General features: G+C 40.0%; 1 protein-coding gene across 8 annotated transcripts; it reads left to right on the top strand.

Annotated features, from left to right (window-relative positions):
• Positions 1-2,285: 2,285 nt before the first annotated feature.
• Positions 2,286-22,746, top strand: CD47 (CD47 molecule). Of its 8 annotated transcripts, none has more exons than XM_048966261.1 (12): positions 2,286-2,445; positions 4,569-4,919; positions 6,102-6,149; positions 9,252-9,341; positions 11,845-11,946; positions 12,305-12,397; positions 12,758-12,853; positions 14,219-14,308; positions 15,589-15,620; positions 17,878-17,902; positions 18,521-18,548; positions 20,382-22,746. In XM_048966261.1, the coding sequence occupies exons 1-11, from the start codon at positions 2,400-2,402 to the stop codon at positions 18,544-18,546; spliced, it is 999 nt and encodes a 332-aa protein (XP_048822218.1). In that variant the 5' UTR covers positions 2,286-2,399; the 3' UTR covers positions 18,547-18,548; positions 20,382-22,746. The 8 variants fall into 8 exon arrangements, 6 of the variants coding, with proteins under 6 accessions (XP_048822218.1, XP_048822244.1, XP_048822209.1 ...); XR_007380660.1 differs by lacking the exon at positions 2,286-2,445 and adding an exon at positions 3,893-4,252 and having other exon boundaries at positions 17,773-17,902; XM_048966234.1 differs by lacking the exon at positions 2,286-2,445 and adding an exon at positions 3,894-4,252.
• The last annotated feature ends 645 nt before the right edge of the window (positions 22,747-23,391 follow it).

Here is a 23,391-nt window from a genome sequence, read left to right as displayed (position 1 = left end):
ACAGCCAGTTTGACAAATCTATCTACAGATACTCTTTGCTTTAGGCACGCAGGCATCTATGTCACTTTTGAAAATTTTCCTGCCAGCTACAGCAGTCACTGTTTCCTGTACATTGGCTTGTGCATGAGCTGCATGCCTGTAGCAGCTTCACTTGCTGAACGCAGATAACGAATAATCAATAGCACTCCAAAGAGCTGTAAACCAGTATAAAATGGCAGATCGGTGCCTCGTAGTTATACTAAATATCTGCCTGAGTTAAAGAGGAAAACCATGCCTTGGAAGAGAGGCACTCATGCAGTTTTCAAAAGACGTAAACTACTTCTGTGTGAGCACTGAGGCCCACTGTGCAAGTCAGAGACAGGGCTGCCTTTTACAGGTTTGAGAAGTGTTCCTGTGCAAGCTTTTAGAGCACTGTGTGAGGACGGGACACACAGCACTGCAGGGTAAACAGAGAGGGAGATGGTCATACAGATGTTAGAAGTGGTTAAAAGCAGGCAGGTGTTCTGTCATAGCAAAGTCTGTATATCTAGCTTGGAAAGGGCAGCAGAACTGCTTAACACTTCTATCAGTAGGAATCCAAAGCATCAGAACTGCCTTGTGCTGCATAATCCATTGAAATTCTCATCAAGGAGAGGCACTGTAGAAGACAGAACGTAAGAGAGAGCATTGCAGATGCGTATCTAGCGAGATGGCACAGCTTCCTCCAGAGAATCAGAGAAATTACATGCACAGGGAGCTATTGTTGGGACATTTGTGAAACCCAGTTCAGTAGTGTAGGAGACAGCACTTTATACAAAGCCATACTCTCACGCAAGGCTTCTGGCTCCACAAAATTTCCTATGAGCTCTGTTTTGCTTCGAGGCCAGCGTGGGTGTGCTGCGTGCTACCTTAGCAACGGGCGCATGCTGCATGCAGCTGTAGTCTTCTCCCTGCAGCAGAAGGAGAGCATCCCCCTGGTTCTCTCACAGACAACATGCTGTGCAGCTCTGTACAGCACTGCTGCTGTTCCCAGTGCACAACTGTGGCTTTCAGCATCCTGGCACTTGGTCTGGGGACAGATGCATGAGCTATATCTGAAGCAGACATGCCTTCCCTACTAGCTCTGCTCGAGCCTGCTTCTCCAGGCCTCCAGAGAACATCAGCTGAGGCAGTTTGGCAGGAGCAGGACTGGTTGCTTCATGCTGCTGGAGTCAGATGGCTCCCATTGCTGACGGCTATTTACTAAACCGGAATGCTGGGGGACTTCTGAGTGCTTTATGATTATCTGGATGAAACAAACACAGCAGGCGAGGCAGAGACGTCTGTCCACTAATCATATGGAGAGGACTGGGGGAAGACATGAGGAGGATGCAGGAAGTCTCTAAAAAGGGATAACAAAAGCATCTTCCAAACCAACATTCATGTTACAGCTAAAAAAATACCCAAAGATGAGACATTAATGGGAATTCACAGAGTTTCCCACAGCATTTTGATTCTGCCCTGGCTTCCACTAACTCATCCTCCATTGAACTTTGGGGCTTCTTACAACATTCACACACACACACACACACACACACACACACACACATATATATATTTATATATGTGCTTACGCATGTGTTCCCCAAATATATCCAACAGCCGGTTTATTTTTTGTTTTCACACTTCCCCAACACTCAGGGCTGAAAAAAGAGTTATACATTAATAGCTCCAAACCTCTCAGGACAACTCTCTCATTACATGAGGCTGGTTGCAGTGAGCAGTACGTGTCCAACGCAGGAAGGACTGAAAGAGAGCCTGCGTCCTTTCGGCTTTTGACCGAGCGGTGTTGCCAAACGGGCTGCTACGAGAACGGCTCGTAAATCTCTTCGTCTTTTAACTCGGCCCCTCACTGCTCGTCCTCACAGCGCCCAGTTGACAACGGGCGGGGCGCTGGCAGTCCGCCGCTGGTCAGCACAGCCGGCATCTCCGCCAAGTCGGCCCGCCCACGCCGCCTCCGGCTCCCCGCGGTGCGAAGGGGGATGGCGAGCCGCCACCGCAGAGCTGGAGGGACGGGACGATGAAACTAGGAGATGACGCTCGTGTGAAAAACACACCTACGGAGCTCTAAGCTTCAGCCGCTCCCGCGGGCAACTCCCAGTTTCCTAGGAAGGGCGGGAGGGGAAAAATTGCGCCCGGGTCACAGCCTGGCAAATAGCGAGACTTGACTACTCCCCTAAGCAGAGCCGCCGTTAGCGAGCATCGGTGGCTAGTGGGCGGCTTGCCACGCCCCTCAACACAGAGGCCGCCCCGGCCAATCAGTCCCGCCCCGCTCTCAGCGCGGCTGCGCCTTTCCCGCCCGTCCGCTTTCCCGCTGCGGCGGCGGCGGCGGCTCTGGAGGTCGGTCGGTAATCGGCCGTGCTGCCCGCTGGCGTTCCGCCATGTGGCTACTGACCGCAGGAGCGTTCTTTGCCGTCCTGGGCGCAGGTAGGTGGGGACGGAGACCCCCCCCGCTCGGCCTTTGACGCGGGGCTCTGCTGTGAGGAAGGCGGGTTGGCGCGGCCGCTACCCAGGGGAGACTGTGGGGAGGAGGGGCCGGGAGCTTCGGCGGGGAGCTGCTGGGAGCCGGGATGCGCCGAACTGGGGCGGAACCGGGTGTCGGCTGCTGCCCGCCGCCCCGTGCAGAAATCGCGGTCGGTTTCTTACGGCTCCTTCAAAAGGATTGGAGTGTATCGGCTGTGGTGAACGCTGAGATGGTTGAGTTGTTTCCTTTAGTTGAAAATCGCTTTTCTCGCTGAAATGGAGCCGGTGCGGGGTGTCGATTCGTCCTGCGAACGTGTGAGCTCTAAAGGGGAGTAAAACAAAAAAAAAATTAATAAGAAATTTACTACGGAGTTAAATTATTGTAGGCTTAAAGTCCATTCCTAGAAGGACAGTGGAAGCTCGAGAGCTTCTAACTGTGTGTACTTATCCTTTCTGGTAGAAATCCTTGTCCCAGTCCATCGTATTCGATTTGGGTACAGTTTTGGGGTTGATTTTCTTTTTTTTCTGCTTTTGTTAGGTTTTGTTTGTTTGTTTGTTTTTGGTTTTTTTTTAGTTACATGGCTAAACATGCAGCATAACGTGTAGATGGAGGAATATTAATTCGTTGTAAAGTGCTGTTATGTACGGTGCGTGTTTAATCATGGAATTGCTCAGGTTGGAAAAGACCTTAAGGATCATCAAGTCCAACCGCAACCTGACCATACTACCCTAATCTGTTAATTACAAGCTCTGTTAAGTCAGTAGTAACCTCTGACTGGTTTGAGAAAACGAAGACTGTGTCTGAATCAGATGTGTGAATATCGGGACTTGATGATCCTCATGGGTCCCTTCCAACCCGGGGTATTCTGTGATTCTAAGTCACTGATCTGACTCACTGCAGGTGCACATGAGCCTGCTTACAGTTAGGGGTGGTGTTGCCTTACAATAAGCAGCAGTCTTTTCTCACCTTTGGGCTTTATCAGGCAAATATAGTCAGACTTCTGAATGATTACTGCTGCTGGGAATTCCGGGAGCGGCTACTGTTGAACTGAGCTGTGGTTTTGTATGAATGATTGAAAATATTGGGAAGGAAGAATTGAAAGCCTTTGTACTTGGCAATCGGGCTAATTCATTTAACCTTTCTTTGGATCCCTGGTGTAATGCTGGCCTTATACTTCTTGTTAATCTCGAGAACTGATGAATGGATCTTCAGATCGAATCTCAGCATTGATTTTGAGTCCTTCTTGAAACAGTGGTTAGTAATACCCTTTTAGAATTGTGGGGGGAGAAAAAGGTTAGAAATGGGAGCAATAAAATGATAACACTGATATATATATATATATATATATTTTTTTTTTCCACTAGATGATATTGCTAGATGCATTAATTACAGTGGTTTATAAAACAGGAAACCTATTGTTATAAATTCTACTTTCAGTTTTGTTTGCTGTATGCTCAAATGCTAAGAATTGTGTCTTGCATGTTACTTCATGTACACTCCTCCAATGGGCAGAAAGGGGAAATGAAAGAAATGTGCTCAATCTGCAGGCTTTTGGCTCCACCTGGAGAGAGAAACAAATGGCAACTTTTTTTTTTTTTTCCATTAAGCTGCCTTGCCTTCCTTCTCTGAGAAGTATAGAGGTAGAAACGTTTCCCAGTGTCCTTAATGAGCTGTAAGGGATGCTTTGTGGAGTGGATGGCGCTGCACTTCCATTTCTAGATAGCTGTGTGCTCAGCAGCAAGAATTGGAACATCGTTGGAACTGCTTGTGGTCAGTGTTACGTGCTTGCAGTGCAGAAACCAAGCCTCAGTGCAGTGTTTCTCTGCATGGCATTTTTGGGGAAGTGTCCAAGGTGGCAGCCTGAAGTCTTATTACTATTATTAATTCATGATCGACTTTGATATCTGCATGTTACATGGATGTTTTTCTTTTGTTACTTCCTTAAAGCAGGGTTTTTCTTCTTATTTCAATGGAAGAGTTTCTATTTTCCCAAGTCTCACGTTGCTATGCTTTTTCTTCTGTTTCTTTCATCTCTTGCGTATTAAGAACTAATGCTGAATGTGTCCATCTTCATTTTTCTTTCCAGGTTCCACCCAGCTGGTGTTTAATGCAGTAGATTTTGTTGAAAAATATGCCTGTAATGATACAGTGGTTTTACCTTGCATTGTGATTAACCTAAAGGAGAACAATGACAGCAGCATGCATGTTTCATGGAAGAGACAAGGACAAGTATTTTTTTCTTTTAGTGGACCAGAACAGCAGACTTACAGGCATGAGTCAGTTCCATCAGCTAACTTCCTTTCGAAGATGGATTTATCTAAGGGTGTTGCCTCACTACAACTTAAAAATGCAGAAGCAACGGATGGAAATTACAGTTGTGAAGTAACAGAATTAAACAGAGAAGGAGAAACAAAGATGGAACTTAGAACTCGTATGGGTGAGTTGTCTGTCGTTTTTTACGTGATCTGCTGGGAGTGAAAGACAAGATTTTATGGGAAAGGGAAATTAATGACTGTGTAGTAATGGCTGAAGATTATCTGTCAGATCTGACGAAATTTGTTTTCCCACATCTTTTATGCTATATAGTTGGTGATGTTTCTAGCACCCTTCAGTTATTATGTTACATATTGAAACATATTCTTAATATCTTTGTAATACTGGGATGGATACATTCATCAGAGTGGCAGCAGAGATCGTATGTTTGATGCATTACATTTTGCAGTCTTTAGCTGTGTTGGAAAAAAATTATGAGTAGAACTAATAGAAAGTTTTCGTAAGAACTCTAAAACTTGATCTAAAGGCACACTGTTTTTTGGTGAGGTTGGAAACGGTACTGCTAGCTGCCAAATCGTTAGGATTATCTAGCATTAAACGTTTTCTTTGGACAATGTTAGATTAAAAACAGTGGTGACCAAACAATGGCTTTCTTGTTTGTGAGCCATTTTACCTTCTCCTGCCTGATGCTGCCCATGTGCTGTAGTGCCTTAGCTGATGAATAACAGTATCTACTATATGCATTCAGTCTGTCAAGTGTTCTGGTAGAGGTGGTTTGCACTGGATGTGTGTATTGTTTATCTGCTCTGTGCAGCACACTTTTTTCTTGCTGCTGGAAGGTTTTTCAGAACTGAACGCATTGCACGTGCATAGCATGTACATACATAGCATGTACATGTGGAGTCTTACTTGTCCACTGTGGAATTGTCTTAGGATATATATATTATATATATATATATTATATTTTTTTTTGCTCTTAACTGAGTGACAAATGCTGAAACTATCTCTGAATATCAAGCAGATGCTACTTATGTCCTGCTACAGACATCTGTGTAGTTTACAGCTGGGCCTAATTATAGAGTTAATCGTATGCATTGCAAAACAGATGTAATCCTGAAATAAACTGAGAGGAGTACTGCCACCTTTTTTTTTTTTTTTTTTTTTCTTCACTTGTAAGAGAGGTCAGTGATTATTTTCATAAAATATTGCATATAATACAGGATGCGATTTCATTATTGTTTGGGGTTTTTTAGGACTTTTTTTAGCTTTTATGCTTAGAACTTAAAAGAGGTATAAAGTCTACAAAGCAGGAAACTGATGTAACTTTTCTAATTTCATTTTCTAGTTGACAGTTGCGACGAGGAAAAACCTCCAACACCAGTGGATAAGTGTGGTTAGTGAAGAACTTCTAGTTGCAAGCTTATGATAGCTTTTAGAGAATATACTAGAAAATATTTTGAATTTACTCTTTGTATCTGAGGGCTTAACTGAAGGTAAAACAGCTCCTTGCTCCATTGTTTAACATCTTCTGCATAATCTTCTGGAATTTGTTTTAGAGAGACTTCTGAGGAGGAGGTACAGTACAGGAGGGGAGCTTAGAAGTGGGCTGGTGAGCAACAGCCATTTTGAGTTAGTCTCCACTCTTGTTTCTGAGCAGTCAGCTCACACTGTTATTACCAATGCTTTGCAATGGTTTTTATAGAGGCGATGTTATTAGAGCCAACTATTGTCCACTTTGCAGAAAGCATGCTCATAGGAACTGGGTGGCAAAGTGAGCAAGGTTTTCATGCCACACTTTTTTCTGAGCAAGTATCTTCATAGGATATTAACCACAAAAGAATGTGGTTTCTACTGCATGAGTTCCCGCTCCCTGCTGAGTCTGGAAGTCTCATTAATTTGGAGCTGGCTTCCTTATGTGGGCTTTCAAAAAAAAAAATATATGTTTTTAGCCAGAAGTTTGAGTTCTGTGAAGCACTGGATTAAGTGGAACGTGTTAGCAAGAAAATGTGTTGAGCTGTTCTATTTGCATGTTGCTTGTCCCAGCAATGTTCTGAGCATCTCCATACCCAGAGTGCTTTTGGACTCCGAGACTTGCCCACGCTTGGTGCTCCTGTGTTGCAGCCTGAAATCCTAGCATGTACCAGCAGGCTTTGTGGCTGCCTCTCTGTGTGTTTAAAGTAGGTGGTAATGCCACCTGCAAGTGGTGCTACTTCTCAGCCTGTAGATCTGTTTGCTTTCAATTCATGAGTAATTCCTTTGCATTGAGCTCTGTCACCAAGACTTGCCTGTAGGGTTTGGTTTATCCAAAGGATGGCAACACTGCGGTCAAGTTGCTATTCAATATTGATGTCTTTTCTTTGAAAATGCACATAAAGCAAAAAGCTGTAATGTAATGAGTTAGGTGAGGTTTTTTTCGCCATAAGAAAGTTGACATGTTCCTCCATTTCTCTGCCCGTAGTATCTTTTGTTAGTTTTCTTGTGTTTATGTTGTAACTGTGGTATATCTTATATGTTTCCTATGGAAGCAAAAACTGTAATAATTGTCATAGCATCCACGTTTCCATCTGCTGCCTTGACTATGGTACCGCAGAGCTCCATTCTTGGGATCCTGTACCAACGTCAGTTTCTTTGGCTTGTTTAACCAGAGATTGAACTCCTGGGTTTTATAAGCCCATGCTGGCTACAGAGCCTGTTTCTTAAGGTGGTCTGTAGTCCCAGTGAATTAGTAGCACTAGATGTTCTCAAAGATACATTCCTGTAGTGTCTTAGCACAAAACAGTACAGCTTAAGACCAATACTAAGAGGTGTTTATTGGCACCAGAGGGCTGCAGACTTGCTTTCCTGATGTTTGATCAGTTTGAGGACTGATCTCTGTGTCAGTGCCACAGTTGCACTGAGTTTCTGCTGAAGCCCGTTGCCTCAGTTATGTTATTACTAATAGGAGGTCATTACTGCAAGGCAAATTCTAATTTGTTGGGAAATATGCTGCCTGGTACTAGAGTTATATATTCCCTGTGGCAATAGCATAATGTAGTGGCGTGAGTCCAGGTAACACGTGCCATGTCTTGGTATTATGGTAACTTGCACTGGATTGCAACAGCTGCTGTTGTAAGAATCATTTCCTTATGCTGGGTGTGAGTGTTAACGCAGGGTGAGAAATGTGAATGGCAGGATGTGAGCCAGAAGGCTGTCTTAGCCAAAAATTTGGGAGAAGTCAAATGCAGAAGTAAGACTTGCTAATAAGGATAAAGTATCCCTGAAATGCATACCTTTCACATGCTGATTTTTACTATCCCATTTCAAATAATCTGCAAAAATTCATATACCTTTGCATGTAGGTATTCATTTTGGGAGGGAGGGAGGAGGGGAAGGGCTGGAAGCAGGGATTTCATGTGGAAAAGTATTGTCTTACCATGAAATAATGCTTTCCTTCCTTTTAGGTATTACTGTTGCTTTAGAAATGTGAATCTTGTCTTTAACAGAACAGTCGAGCCAAAAAAATTCTACATAATTAAGTCTTCAATTTTTACTTAAACTTGCTCTCTATGGAACTTACGAATTTCAGTCTGTCCTCAAGGTATTACTTGCCATTGGGAGTTGTGAGGTATTGCTACTTTAATTCCCGTGTTTCTGGAGCTGCAGGTAGAGTTTTGAAATGAATGTGGAGAGTAAGTGCAAGGAGTATGCACCTAAATGAAGATTAGCCATTTCTTTGCAAGTGAGTGTGGAGGCAGAGGAGCAGTGGCAAGTATAATGTAAGAGAAGACAACTTTGGCTTTCGATGTGTAAGTTTAAATGACGTTATCTGCAGAGACGCTGGAATCAACTGCATTTTCCAGTTCAATGGAGATGTTTTCAGAATTGCATGTTGGATGGTGGCCTGCACGGTCTTGCAGCACGAGTGACTGAACAACCCGAAGGCGTCCAAAATGCACGGGGCGAGCAAAGCTAAAAGGATGATGATTGGAAGACTTGAAGGAAAATGAGTGATTTCTAAAATTAACGAAGCAGTGTTTCCCTCTAACGTAGGCTGGTTCCTCATCACGTCTGGACGTTTTTCAGGAATTGTAGCAGTTGGGAATAGAGTAGAGCAGCTGGGGAGGCATCATATTGGATGTTATTCTTGCCTAACTTCCACAGTTAGCCAAATACACAATTTTTCTGTGTTATTTGGCAGTTCCAAAGCAAGCTAGCTTGTGCTGCCACACAATATTATAAACATAACTTCCATTGCACTGGAGTTTAGGACCTCCAGTTTGCAAATGTTACAGTGAGTAGAGATACTGGAAAAAAAATAGGTTGTCACACAAGACTGGAGTGAAAATTATGTAGGTAAAAGTCACAGCTTTCATAGCATTAAGACTTATAACAGGCTAACTATTAAATACCATCTTAAACAGCCTAGAGGATAGCCAAAAAAGGTGCAATACGTGCAGAGCTAGCAATTTTTGTGTGTTTGTTTTCCTCCTACCATTTTTCTTTGTTTATTCTCTAGAACGACAGTTCGACCTAATCCAAAGTATTGTCATCTCAGCGTTGCTGGTCTTCATTATTGCTCTTTGCTGGGCTCAGTTAGGTGTTATTGGTGAGTACTGACTCTTTAATTCTTTGCAGCTATTGATTTATTTGTCTTCCTATTGCTTATGTGAAGGCATCTGCAGGTTGAAAGGTGGTGTCTAAATCTAGAAGAATGTGTAGTAGAATTGATCCAGATAATACACAGTGGAGTACTATCTAAGCTTTGTCAAATAATTGTTTGGTTTCTTCTGGAATCTCCTGATCACTCAAACTGTTATTTACATTTATTTGTTGAAGGTAAGATATTACAGCCTAAAAGGTCTGGTTCTAACAGAGCTAGTCTGCTGTATGGTAATGTTTTTGCTGCCAGTGTTGTTTCAAACTAGAACCTTTGTTTTGCACATATGGAAGTTGATAATCTACTGTCCTAGATTAAAGCAAGGAAGCATTATTTCACTGTTGGTTCACCTTGACAATACTGAATGATTGGAAGCAAAAATATCTTCATTTTATGGTTGTAAAATCAATGTTAGGGGAAGTTCATTCTCTCTTCATGTGAAATTATACATTAATTTCTTGGCACTGGCAGAGTTATAATTTTAACACTAACATCAATGATTTTGTTAGAAGTTTTCAGAGGCAGTGCATCTGTCTGTGTCAGAAATCCTTGGCATTCTTCACACAACAGTGTCCAACATGTAGAGTTCCCTGAGGTATAATTTGTTACATCAGTCTTTGAGCTTTTTCAGCCTCTTTCGGTTTGCAAGCTTCTGCTTTGAGTCAAGTCCATAGGAAATGATAGAAAATCATGTTCAGAATGATTTATAGTTATCACGTTCAGTTATCTAGATATATTTTGCTTTGGTAACTTCTCATGAACCTCTAAAAGTGATGAGTGAACCTTCAAAGGTCCATCTGTGGTCGAAGGTTAAAAATCAATACGTAGAGATCTTAATGACTTTATTTCCAGAATGTTAGATTCCTGATTTATTTATTTTTTTTCTCCTTGTTATTATTTATAGTGATTTAAGACTCTGATCTGTTGTGATATGTTCTGGAACTGTCATTTGTACCAGAACTAGCACATTTTTAGCATTTTGAGAGCAAAGCGATAGTTGTCCTAGGATAACCATGGATATGTATCCATGGAGAAGCAATCGTTTTACAGGAGTTAAGTTGAGCCTGCTTGGTTTTATTGCAAGCTCTGACTTCTCTGGGGAAAAGCAAACCTACAACCTCCAACTAATTAACTGTGGGTGTACTTACTCTTTTTTTTCCCTTTTACTTTGCAGTATTTTAATTAACCTGTGAATCCAGTGATGCTGTGCTGTACCTTTAACTGTATTTAGAACAAATGTATTTAGTAAACTGCGTGTTTCTTTCTGTGTGTTACCATGAATTACATGTTTTGGGGGGGGTGGTAGAAAGTGTTCTTCTTGTTTGTTTGGGGTTTTTCTGTTAGTTTGGTTTTCCTCCAGGGTTAACTTTGAGGAATTGAGTAGTGTACCCATTACTTAGTTCTGCATTTGAGTTTAACTTTCCTTGTCAAGTGTATCTGTAATATGAAAGAATAGCAGTTTCTAGCACATGTATGCAGGATTTTTTTCCTACTGCTGCTACTCTTCAAATTAAGTTGCTGGTTTAAATGGTGGTCTTATTTAGGAGTGTGGCTGGGACCCTGTTCTGTTAGACAATGTGAATGTGATGGATGAGTTTTAGTTGCAAGAAACAACATTTGGTAACCCATCTGTAAATAAAATTTTGTCGTGTATACCCTCTAAACTATTTTATCCTAGTAGTCTGATGTTGTTTAACATGGTGAGGAGGATGTTAATTTTATACACGCTCCTTGTTATTTCTTCTGAAGTTATTTACTGTATTTGTTCCCTGCTAGAGATTACTGACTTTATCATATACCAAGACTGTTGGTAAATGAATTTTCAAGCTTGCAGCCTATTTTGTTACTTTTCCTGCTTAAGGCAGGGAAAAGCACAGATGCAGCTGGTTAGCATGGTATATATGTATTTGTACTGTTCCTTCTTTTCTAAAGACTTCCCAAGTGCTACTGGTTTGAAAGCCTTCAGTGGAATCAACCATTGCTGAGGTGGCAGCTATATGTAGATCATTCTTACCTACTCACCCCCAAAACATTCTGGTGAGACAGGAATATCACCCTGTTGCACATCCAAGACTGCATGGCGTCACTGGGAAGAGAATTTCTGAATCCATGTTTGACGCTTACCAGAGTAATAAATCTGCTATAGTATTAATTAAATATCAATAATTCACCTTCTTGAATTAACCTGCACCATGGCCCAGAGTTATTTTGATAGCATTGCACCTGAAGGTGGAATTAAGAATTCTAACTAAAACGGTGGTCCCAGGTTTCACTTATCTTAGTAGGCCGTATTGACCATATCAAACAATGAAAGTAGATGAACTTTCAATGGTAATTACAGTTTTAGGAGTTCTTGATGAAAACAGTCCTATAACAACGTGCGTATTTTTGTGTGATAATCTGTATGTCTGATCAGTGTCCTCACACTTTTTCTTTTGGTTTTATTTTTAAGCATTAAAATGTGAAACTGTACGTAAGAAGAAAAAGCACATCACTGTGGCATGTAGCATCTTCACAGTCATTGCTGTTGTAGCTGTCGTGCTTTTTATCCAAGGTAAGCGTAACAAATTTGCCTTCCTAGGTTAAGGGAATAAGAGCACAGATCCGTCTCTTCCATACTGTTGTATGAAGTTAGTTGCCATCTCTTAACTGCCACCTACTAATTTTGCAATGAAGAAAACTCTAGAATACAATAGAAACAGCACTGGGAATGTCAGGCCTTCCTAAGTGTTTGTGGGGAGGGGATGCAGACTCCAAACTGTTTTCTATTTTCTGTGCTGCTGACTGGGATAAATATTAGGGGAACTGGGATTCTTTGAGGACCCTGAAAATTTGATGTTCTCCATTTTTACTTCGTGCTTTATTTGAATGAAGGATTTCTGTTTTTCTAATTTCTGTACAACTGTTTGCAGATGGCAGTATTAGCATGAATCAAATTGGTCTTGCTTTTACCATACTACCTGCTGGGATGCTGATGGTGCTTCAGTACTCTATATTTAAAATGGGTAAGTGTTTTTTATTCACCAACTCGAGAACGTTCTGGTAAAATAACTGAGTATCCCCTCCATAATTCACATAATCTGCATACTATTTCACTTTTTTATAAGTAGATCGTAGATGCTATGATAGCATGCTGGTTTATGGTATCTCAAAACAAAATGTTTAACTTACACACATAATGCAGGATCCCTGAATAACTTGCACAGTTTTTTCCCTGCTCCGACTGGCTGAGTTTGGGATCTAGGAGAACCTGGGTTTTCTTTGTGTGAATGACCTACCTCTGTATCTCTGTAGCTGAAACTTTTAAAAATGATAAGTTTCTTTTTTACCCCCCCCCCCCCCCCCCCCCCCCCCCTCTTTTCCAGTTCTGGATGATCTAACACACAAAGGATATGCTCTGATGGGCTTTCAAGTTGTGGGTTACATAGTTGCTGTGGTTGGCTTTGCACTGTCTGTCTCAGGTAAGCAAGCTATCTTCTGAAAGTGTCTTTTTACTTTTATTTGTACCTGGTGTTTATTTCTAACACAAAAATACTATAAAAATAGCTTAAGTACATTGGATGTTAGCAAGTAATTCATGTGAATAGGGCTACTTTGTTAATGCCCTTTTATGTGGTGAAAGAAGAGTGGCCTAAAGGCACTATCGTGTTATAGTTTCAGTAGTATATCTGACATGACTGCATTTTATGAGCAATTACCTTAAAAATAGTTTTTTTTTGAATTGTTTTAGTTTTTGCAGTAGTTAATTGAACCCTTAATCACCTGAAACAACCACTGACCTTTATCACTGAGACCTAAAGCACTTAAAAACAAAACAAATAAATCCCAAATGGAGCTATAACTGTTTCCTAATGTTTAACAAATAAATCAGAAATTTGTTGTTAATCTCTGCATGTATGGAAATTGTAACTGAATTGGGAGGTGGCGTTTAGCCACTTAAGGTAAATACAGGAAGAGTAAACTTGGAAGCATTCTTGAACTATTTAAGCCTAGTAGTGGCTGACATCTTGTTTTAGCTCTGAGAAAATCAACCATTGATGTAAACAAGCACCAACTGTTCCCTTTCCTTTGTTCTACCCCTTTTTTGTCCTCCCTACCCGAAAGACCACAGAAAATCCAGCTACTGAGGGGAGGGTGAATTTAGAATTAGCTATCCTTAGCTGTGTGTTTAGTTGTAGTATACATACTCAGGTTCATTCAAGGCACTGGTACATCTGATTTATTGCTTCATGAAGACATTTTTAATCATTTATCTGGTTGGAGATTTAAAGGAAAAATTTCTCTTTGCAATGGGTTCTAAAGATTTCTCCATTCTGAGCGAAATGATGGACCTTTCAATGGAACTTTGATTTGAGTCTTTTGTTTAATATTTATGGAAATATTTGTGAGGAGCACCTAAACGTTGTCTAGTAGTATGTAAAAGTGAAATAGAGCTGTAGGAGATTCCTGATAGGTGAAGTGTTATGTTCTAGGGGGATCAAAATGGGGGATGGTTTTATTGTGCTCAAAGAGAAATTGACACTCTTTTCAGGAGGATGCTTTCACAGGTCATAAAGAGTAGATGTTAGCTCTTTTGCTGTAAGTTCAGCTCAGTGACCTTCAGGTGTCATTAGATGGAGCCCATCCCAGGATCACTTCACAGGTAGTAGCTGCGTCCCCCTTTAAGGCCTTAGAAAGATGCAGAAGTAGTTGGGGGGGGGGGGCGTTGAAAGAAATTGATCACTTCTGTTTTTATCGAGCCTATTTATTTGAGCATTTATTTCTCCAAAGTTTGTTATTTGTCAGTTGATACAATGCTTCTTTTCTTTTCTTTTTTTTTTTAACAGCCTGTCCTTCAGTCCTCCTGTCCGTTGTAATTGCCGGCTTAGTTGTTATGGCTGTTGCGGATCTTCTTGCTCTGGTTTATGTCTATAGTTGTAAGTAGCATCCAATATTCTGCGCTAATTTTATTTATTTTAGATTTCACAATTACGTAGTTTAAATTTAAAAAAAAAAAAAAAAAAAACTACACTGGAAAGTTGACTAAGTTGGCTTTTGTTTCACAGAGATGGTGGAGTATCTTGAGTAAAAAATAAAACTTCAGACATATTAGGGAAGCCAACACTTATAACAAGTGTGTTTCAGTTTAAGCTCTGCATTTACACAGCTGCCTAGCTGAAGGTTAGCTCTGAAAGAGCAAAAGACTTTCAAGAACTCTGTAGAAAGGGTTACTGAGTGGTGTAGATAGCAGCTTATTGTAGATACGTGCAGGATATGAATTTTGAAGAAGCAATATCTACCTAATGATTTCCACAGTTTAGATGTAGGTTAAAATAAGAGCAGTTTGAACGAGGACCTCTTGTTTCAGTGAATCCTGGTTTTCTTGTGCTTATTGCCGAGAGGAAAAAATAGCAACGCTTTGTTTCAGAAACTGGTCTGGTCCCCAGATTTCAAAAAGAGGAAAGACCTGAAGGTATGAAATCCAGTCAGGCCTGCTAAGTAAGCATAAAGCATATCAACACTGTGTGATGGAATGTGGTACAGACATCTCCAAGCTGGTGCACCACAGCGTAACACTATGTGGACTTTATAATTTGTGTGTGAGAGAGCAGAGAAGCTTTGTTTGCTTCAAGCTGTGAATGAAGGCTCTTCAAACAGCTTGTCAGTTTGGATTCAGAACTACACAATTGAAGATGCATTGCTTCCAGAGTTGAGCTGGTTTGTACAGTCACCTAGCCTGCAGTGAATTATGTGATCTTCCCAGTTCAGTATGTACACACCATGTTTGGCATGGTTAGAAATAATAGGCCCTGAGACCAGGAGGGATTCTATTAAAGAAGAATATAAGGCAGAAGATGCAACATCTGGTAACTGAGATGAAGACAGAACATGAGGCAAAGCCTTTTAGCAGTGAAAGTCTTTTTTTTTTTATGTTGAGCCATTTACAAAGCTTGTATAAAATAAGCACGAAGAAAAATATGTAGTGTAACTCATTTTTATAGCTGAATGTCTTCAGTGAAATAGTAGATTGCACATAAATATTTGGTTCCTAAACAGAGGAGCACTTAGAGGCTTTTGGAATTCAGAGGTAGTATTAAATAGATACGGACAGAGGAAGCTGCAGTTCTGTGTTGCTGCTCTTCCAAGTTAAACCGTTAGATATTTTTATTTGGTTGATCATTTGTTCTTCCTTTTAAAAAAATTTTTGTTGTTATAGGTTCCAGAATGAAAGATCATCAAACTCCAAGGGTAAGCTTAAAATTAATAAATTTGGGGTGACTAGATGGCTCAGGGGATTTTAGTGAGATACTGAGCCTTTCTTCACTAGTTCGAATTCAGACCAGGTTGGTAGCAAGCAAAAGTTCTGGCTGTGTAACAGATGTCTAATGTTGAGTGAGTTGGTGGTCTTCATTGTCCCTATTGAGTGCGTCTTCAGTACTGTAATTGCAACCCTTATGGAGTGTTGTGCTCAGAGTTTGAAGGGATGTCACAAAAAGGTGGTGAATGTGAATGGGAGTTTGGTGTCTTTACAGTGCACTCTTAGGCATGAATTTATAAAGACCGTTGGTTAATGTTTGTTTTTTTTTTTTCTGTTAAGGTGAGTGCATAACAATTTCGTTTGTTCGGTTTTTACATAGGTGGCTTATAAGAAAGGTTTAGGGTTTTGGTTTTGTTTTTTTTCCTCGTGGCCTTTTAGTACAGAACCCTTGATGTTTTCTTGAATTCCCATCTATACGAATGCAATAGCCTTTCTCTTTTTTGGTTTTCCTTTAATGCCCCTTAATTTGATGAGAAAATCTGAAATCAGAGTGTCTGTCTTTAGGTCACACAGAACAAATGGGAAAACACTTTTTTCTACAACAACAGAAAAGATTATTTTCACACATCTTCACACATTTTCTCTGTTTTCTAGAATACACATTTTCTAGAATAATAATTCCTGAAACAGTAACTTTCACAGAATGACATAGTATTTCCTAGAGGTCCAAGAATGTAAACTTTCTATTTCTGAAGTTTTGCAGAAGCAAGTGAAAAGGAACAAATATAAAGTATCGATAAAACTGTGTTGTAGTGGGGAGTGTGACACATACTGAGTGATTTCATTTTGTAGGTGCCAGCCATCATTCGAGATGCATTCTCAGGTCTCTATTTCTGACCAGACTGTAGAAGAAAGACATGTCTTATTAGTGAGGTAGAAGAGCTGATAATGGAGAGAAATTGATTTATTCTTTGATTTTTCTCCATTCCCATTTAAATAATAGTATTTTAAGAGTATTTGTCACCTTACTTAGGGAAGTATGTGGAACTTGACATTTTTTCTTTAAGAAAATATACATATATAAGAGAGAAAAAGAAGAGGTTCACAAAGCTCATGGCACTTCTCAGCTCGTTCTTAACAGTGTATTACAGATGCACTTCAGTCAGGATGCAATCCCACCTGCTTTTAACATGCTCCTGTTTTCTTGTAAAATGAAGGCAAACAGAGCAAGAGGAGATGGTTTTTTTTTTCCTTAGTTTTTCTCTGTAAATGAGCTTTGATTTACAAATCAACATGTGAGATATCAACATCCTTTGTGGCTGTTTCTCTTTGAGCTGTTTTCTTTGTGGGACAGTTTTATGCAAGGATTTGGCAACTAAAGAAATGGCCGTAATGTATTATGTGATGAACATCATTACTCTGAATTGGAGACGGGAATAAAATCTAAAGCTCTGCCCACTAAAAACACACTTGTTGTAGTTTAAATTAGTGGTGTGTCAGAGGAATTTGGGTGACAATTTGTACCCATCAACTTAGAGAAGTCACAGTGAAAATTGTGCGGATGCGTTGCTTGTTTCCACTGAGGGTTGTTCAGCGTTTTTGCTTTGAGGTAATGAACAGATGAGAAATAGTTTTGAACAAACACTTTTATTCTGTGTAATCTAAAGACTAACGAATACTTACCATTGGTGGAAGGCTTCATTTTGATCGTGGGGCATGCTTACAAAATGATGCTTGATTCTTTCTTGAGGCTGAGGGGGAAAAGGTGCGTATTTTGATATCTGCCAATTTTAACCAATTGCTAATTTGCTTGCATTATTTCTGATGATTATTTACCAAACTAAATGCACAACTGTGGTGTGTTTCCTTCTGAGGAAGTGACACTCAGTTGCTTGGCTACTTTTTTTTTTTAGTCATGCTGTTTTATTCCTAACCATTGATCGAATTGCAGAAATAATCCGGTAGGTTTTAGGGGTCACAAGTAGTGTTGCCAATACCTTCTGCTGCCACCTTGAGGTGGCATCTGAGGAAAAAATTACAATGGGGAAAAGTAATCTGGAGAATGTAGTTATTGATTTTAAATTTTGGGGCAAAATTCTAGTCATTACTTGTGTTAACATCCAGCTTTCTTGATTTTTGTAGAATCACTACTTACTGTATATGTCAATTAGAGTAATTTAACTGTGGCGAGCCAAAAGTAAACATGAAGACATTTTATACATATATATATTTTTAAATGTTTTGCAGAAAGCTGTAGAAGAACCACTAAATGGTAGGTGATATTCAAGGCTTACCTTCTAATTAAGGGATTAATTATGGAAGTAGTTAAGAAAAATAATTGTAGCTCCCAGTGCAACAGCACTGAGCTGGCAGATAGAGCCATGTAAACTGACATACATGAGTCAGTAAGTTTGATCTCTCACTGAAATAATGTCTGCAGCTCCAAACCCTCTGTTCTTCCAAACCCTGCTGTTCCTTCTAGCCAGTGCCATCACTTGGGGGCTGTTTTGGAACAATTGTAATACCTCAGTGTATTGTGCCCATCCCACTTTTTTTTTTCCTTTCCCTTTTAAAGGTGGTGTTAATACTACTTTATAAGCATTTATTTTAGTGGAAAACTTGTGATTGTAGCAAAATCTGTCATTCAGAACAATGTCAGAACTATGGTTCTGATATTTCCCTGAATTGGGAAACTCTGATAGCACTTAAGATTCAGGAAACTTACAGTGAGAAACAGATGACTAAAACATCATTCTGCTATTCTGTTCACTAACTGGCATGCTCAGTAGTAACAAATTGTAAAATTCATTTTAAAATTAATCTGAACATTAATTGTGAAGTATTTCTTTCTGTCTGGTCTGTTACTAATCCATTTGCTTGGCTTTTAAAGATACAAAAGGAGTGATGTTAGAATGAAGGTGAGTCAAATTTGCATCTTCAGCTATTTATTGTAATGTTTACTTGGGGATTTTGATGTTTAGAATTAGTATAGTGCTTGGAGGGGAGGTGTAGTGCAGGTGCTGCTCTTAATTAAATCACATTTAGTTGACCAGAGAGAAAATACTTTCTGAATTTTTCTAAATATGTATTTTTCTGATGGGGGGGAAAAAGAAGTATATTTTTAAACAGTGAAGGGGATGGGTTGGTGAGGGGACTGTTGACTAGTATGGTTATGATTAAATGTGAGAAGTCAAGTACTTTGCTGCTTTTCTGTTGATACAGTCTGATAAGATGCATGTACTCTTCTGTGGGTCATGGGTGATTGTATTTGTGTGGAAGTTGTTTAATATTTTAAATATTATTAAGCATCAGGTTGGTCTCACTTAGGAGTTTAAATTTTAGGTTAGATGCTTAGGTTTAAAATTAAAGTAGATGTTTACTCATGCTTTTCTGCCCTTCCCTTTAATGGGAGTAGGATAAAAGAGCCACTCATTGATGCTATAGGTAGTTCTGCTTATTGCTGGAAACTGAGCAAGCCTGTCATGAAGCATCACTAAACCTTAAACTGAAAGCTTCTGCATCAAAAAAGCCAATTTGCTAGTCAAGAAAAAGGGCAGGGCCACATTAAGCCTCCTAATTTCTTTGAAATATTTTTGTGTCACACCTAGAAGGCATGAATTGACAATATGATAGTAAATCATACACTGGGTGGTCATAGCTGGAGCAAGGTGCAGCAGCTGATTTCTTAAAAACAGGCTGCTTTATAAATACCACTTACTGCTAGATGTTACCTGTGAGTACTCATGCCAAGTGTGTGATTCATCTCAATGCACAATAGGATTGCTTTCTAAATGAATACAAATAGAAATGATCTCACAGTTTGAAGGCCAGTCGTGTTGGTATCTGCTAAATACGTTGTTGAAAATGTGTACCAGTCAGTATGAACTGGAGGAGACAGGCAGAGTGGAAAGTAGGTCATGGTTCAGATGTGACAATTCCATGGTTTGATATCAGGAAACAAACAGCTATTTACTGGTCCATTGCTTTCTTTTTTTCAAAACTCTCAAGAAGTGAGATAAGGATAAGATCAGTATAGCTGCCACTCGCTGCAGAAGGCCAAGGCAGTGTTTTGCTTGGAGATCCAATTCTAGAATGACTGTTTCCACTTGAGTCTCCTTTAAGCTCATGAAGGCCTGCCTTTGCATTTAGCATTGAGATAGGTCTCACAAAAGCTCTCATACTGCAAATCATCAATTTCATTCTGAGGTTTGTTTTTAAGACGGGCTGACTGCCTTGTCTGCTTTGGAGCATGGATGTCTTCTTTAAAAAAAAAAAAAAAAAAAGTAAAAATGTATTACAGGTGGAAGTTAAGGGTTCTAACTTCCATGCTAGAGGCAGGCACATTTTGAGCTGTACCTACTTCAGGTTTCTACTGCCCCTTGAAAGTTTGCTCATATGCTGCAGGGAATAAATCAGGTGTTGAAACAACACTAGTTCATAACATGGCACGTGGAAGTGAACCAGTGTTAGGAGTAAAAACAGAGTTGGAAGCCGCTGCAGCTTATTCCTATGCATAAGGTGGAACTCCAAGGCACAGCCTCCACTTTGCTGTTGTGGAGAGACTGAAACAGCAGTTGCCTATTAGTTACCACTCTGCCTTAGCATTCAAGCGAGAGAAAACTTTGAAAGAGGGAAACACAAAAAAGGCTTTTTTTCTTTTAAGTTGTAACTTGGGCAGTTCGAAGTGCTGCTGGTTAAAATATTTCTACTAATAATCATATATATATATTTGTATCTTCTTTAATTTTCAGTATTAAAGACAGAGACCGAAGCTACTGCAGAAATGAGTGATGTGTGAGAAGTACACCGTTGTTTATACGCCGTGGCCTTGAAGATGCACTACTCAAAGAGAAGAAATTCAGGAAACTTGTTGTTTTGCATGTGTGGCAAAAGTGCTTTTGATATAAATGATGTAATTTTATATAGTCACAGCAGTAGCGAGGGACGTGCGTGTTTGCCCAAGTGTGACCTTTATTTCTTTTGTTATGGTATATATGGTGTGGTTGAGGGTGAGAATATAAAAAGCACTGTTTGCCCACTACAGCATCTCCCTGCAGTATACTTAGTGGTATTACTTTCCAAAATTATCATCAGTCACTGCTTTGATAATGGGCCTGCTCAGCCCAAAGATTGCAGTACCATTTAGAATATTGTTTTCTTTATTTGTGTGCATGGGCAAGGTATGGTAGTAATGTCTGTGATACAAGCAGGAAGCAGGAATTGTACAAATACTTTTTCCAACGTTCAGCAGAATTTTTATATAAAAATGCTTAGACACAAAGTTGTATAAATGCAGATTTTACTGCCAGCTCTCCTTAAGAGATTAACCAAGATATCTTAATTCCACAGAATGGTAACATTCCCGTCAATAGACAGCACTCATGTATGCTGTGGTGGCCAATACTTCAGTCTGGCGAGAGAGCTCTCAGTGCCTCTTATGTTTTCTTTGAGCAGCAGCTCAGCTTTTGGAGCCTAATTCAGCATGGGAATTACAGAGCATTTAGTAATTTTCACACTGAATGTGGTTCACGTGTTTGTTCACGTTGTGGAGTTTGTGGTACTGGAACCACACATCAGTTTCAGGCTCTCTTACTGAGTGTATTTGTAAAACACGTTGATGCTTCAGAAAAAATTGAGTTGTCCTATCAGTGTTTTTAAATCTCTTTTCTTGAATGGAGATGGGAGTTACTTCATTTCTGACCCAAATTTGTGTTTGTGTTATGTCACAAATGCATAGAATAGAATTTGTGTAGGAGGAGTTGGTGAGAAGTGAGGAGGCTTAGTTGCTGTTACACGTAAGTGGCACAGATAAAAATCCACATAGGATTGATTTTATAGAACCTGCACATTCCATGAGATTTTAGTGCTTTACAGCTGTTCTGGGAGTTGTTCCAGCGTAGCTGGCTTCTCTTGGACTTCTTTTAGAGTTTGCAGAAAACTTCTCCCCAGCTCCCATTTGTACTAGGCTCATTTCAAAGGCACACGTGGTTCTCTCCTAATGATTTAAAACTTTGTTTGGAAAGCTGTTGCTGAACAGCAGTGTAATAATAAAATCCATTTCTTAAAGGGTATTGACTATTAGAACAAGTTTCAGGATTGGATGTTATTAAAGAAGGGTTTGTAGCCATGCTGTGGCTGTGTGTTGCAGACATCCACGTGCAGGCTCCATCCAAGTCTCAGTGCAGACAGTTTGCATTCAACTAAATGAAATTGAAGTATCCCATCTTGGAATATTCACTCTAACAGTCCTCTTGCAAAGGCTGCAGTACTGAACCACCGAAACAGCCCTTGGTCCAGCCCTCCCTAAAGGAAGTTAAATTGGCCACAGTGTAGAGAGTTACTTGTGATAAAGTGTTTAAGAAGCAGATACAATTTACTTGTTTGTCAGTGGGAATATTCCTCTCAGATTTCAGCTCTTAGTGTATGAATCTTCTCAATACAGGTCTTTCCATAGTCATAGCGACCCACCTAGAGATGGGAGACATTTCTCTGTGTTAACAATTCAATATTGGAATTTAATCTGATTGAGATTTGCCCCTCACTTGTTAATGATTCTTTTTGGTTTGTTGCAAGTAGAACAGTTGAGGAATTAAACAAAACAAACGCACTGGAATTCTCTTGAGCTATCCTGCCTTACAAAAACAAAACAACAAGCACGTGTAATAGCTTTACGTTAACTACTGTAAAGGAAATTGCAGTCAAATCTGTTGTGTGTCTCTGTGGTGATGAGGCCAGGCTGTTACTAGGGTACTACTGAAACATTTAGAACTCAGTAGCTGTGTACAGCCTGCAGAATCAATTGCTCTAGAAATGAGAGAAACCCAGTGTGCTGTTGCTAAGGGCTCTCCTCTGGGTTTCTTGGAGGTGCAAATTTAACAGTGAGAGTTTCAAAAGTCATTGATCTGCCCAGCCCTTTCCCACCAGTGATTAAAACCAAAGTTCACAACTGTATGACACCATTCGTGTTTATATGTATGCGTGTATATATAAATGCATAGACATTTTAAATATCTATAGTCTTTATCAAGAATGTTTTTATTTATGAAACATGAAATGATTTTGTAAATATTGTGCTAATATACTGAAATAAAGTCATTTTAAGTTGTTTTTGTCAGAGATTTTTCTTGTTGCTGTCTCCCCAGGGAGGTGGTTGAGTCACCATCCCTGGATGTGTTTTAAAAACACATAAATGTGTTTGGATGTGCTGCTAGGGACATGATTTAGCAGAGGGTTGTTAGAGTCAGGGTTGTGTGGTGAAGTTGTGGTTGGACTCAATTATCTTTAAGGTCTTTTCCATCCTGAGCAATTCTATGATTTAACTTATGTAACTGCTTCTGTAAATTTGGGCATAGCTCTTCTTCTCTGTACCTTTACACGATGTCTCTCCCCGGTGACTTCAGATATACAGGGATGTGCTTGATGTTATGCAAGTTGCTACAGCTACTTTTGTCTTAGAAATCTTATTTCTCTTCTCAAAGCTCGTCCATTTGGGGAAGGAAGTTCATAGCTTGCCCTCTAGTAACTTGCATCTGACTGACCATCTTTCAACATCAGCTGTCACCAGAATATGATTTGGGAGAAAATATGGGCTGGTGAATAGCAGAAGCTTCTAGTGTAATTTAAAAAATACAGCAGGACAGTCTCTACTTCTAGTCTTCATAATGTTGAACTAACTTTTCTGTGATAAAAGACTTGTGCTACTGCCCACGTACTGCTCCATACTTCCCAATTTTCTGATGTCTGGCAATCATCACAGTGGAG

The sequence above is a fragment of the Lagopus muta genome, chromosome 1 (assembly GCF_023343835.1).
Source record: "Lagopus muta isolate bLagMut1 chromosome 1, bLagMut1 primary, whole genome shotgun sequence".
In the NCBI taxonomy this organism is placed as follows: Eukaryota; Metazoa; Chordata; class Aves; order Galliformes; family Phasianidae; genus Lagopus; species Lagopus muta.
Note: the sequence above shows the minus strand (reverse complement) of the source record. Positions and strands in the feature narration are given on the sequence as shown.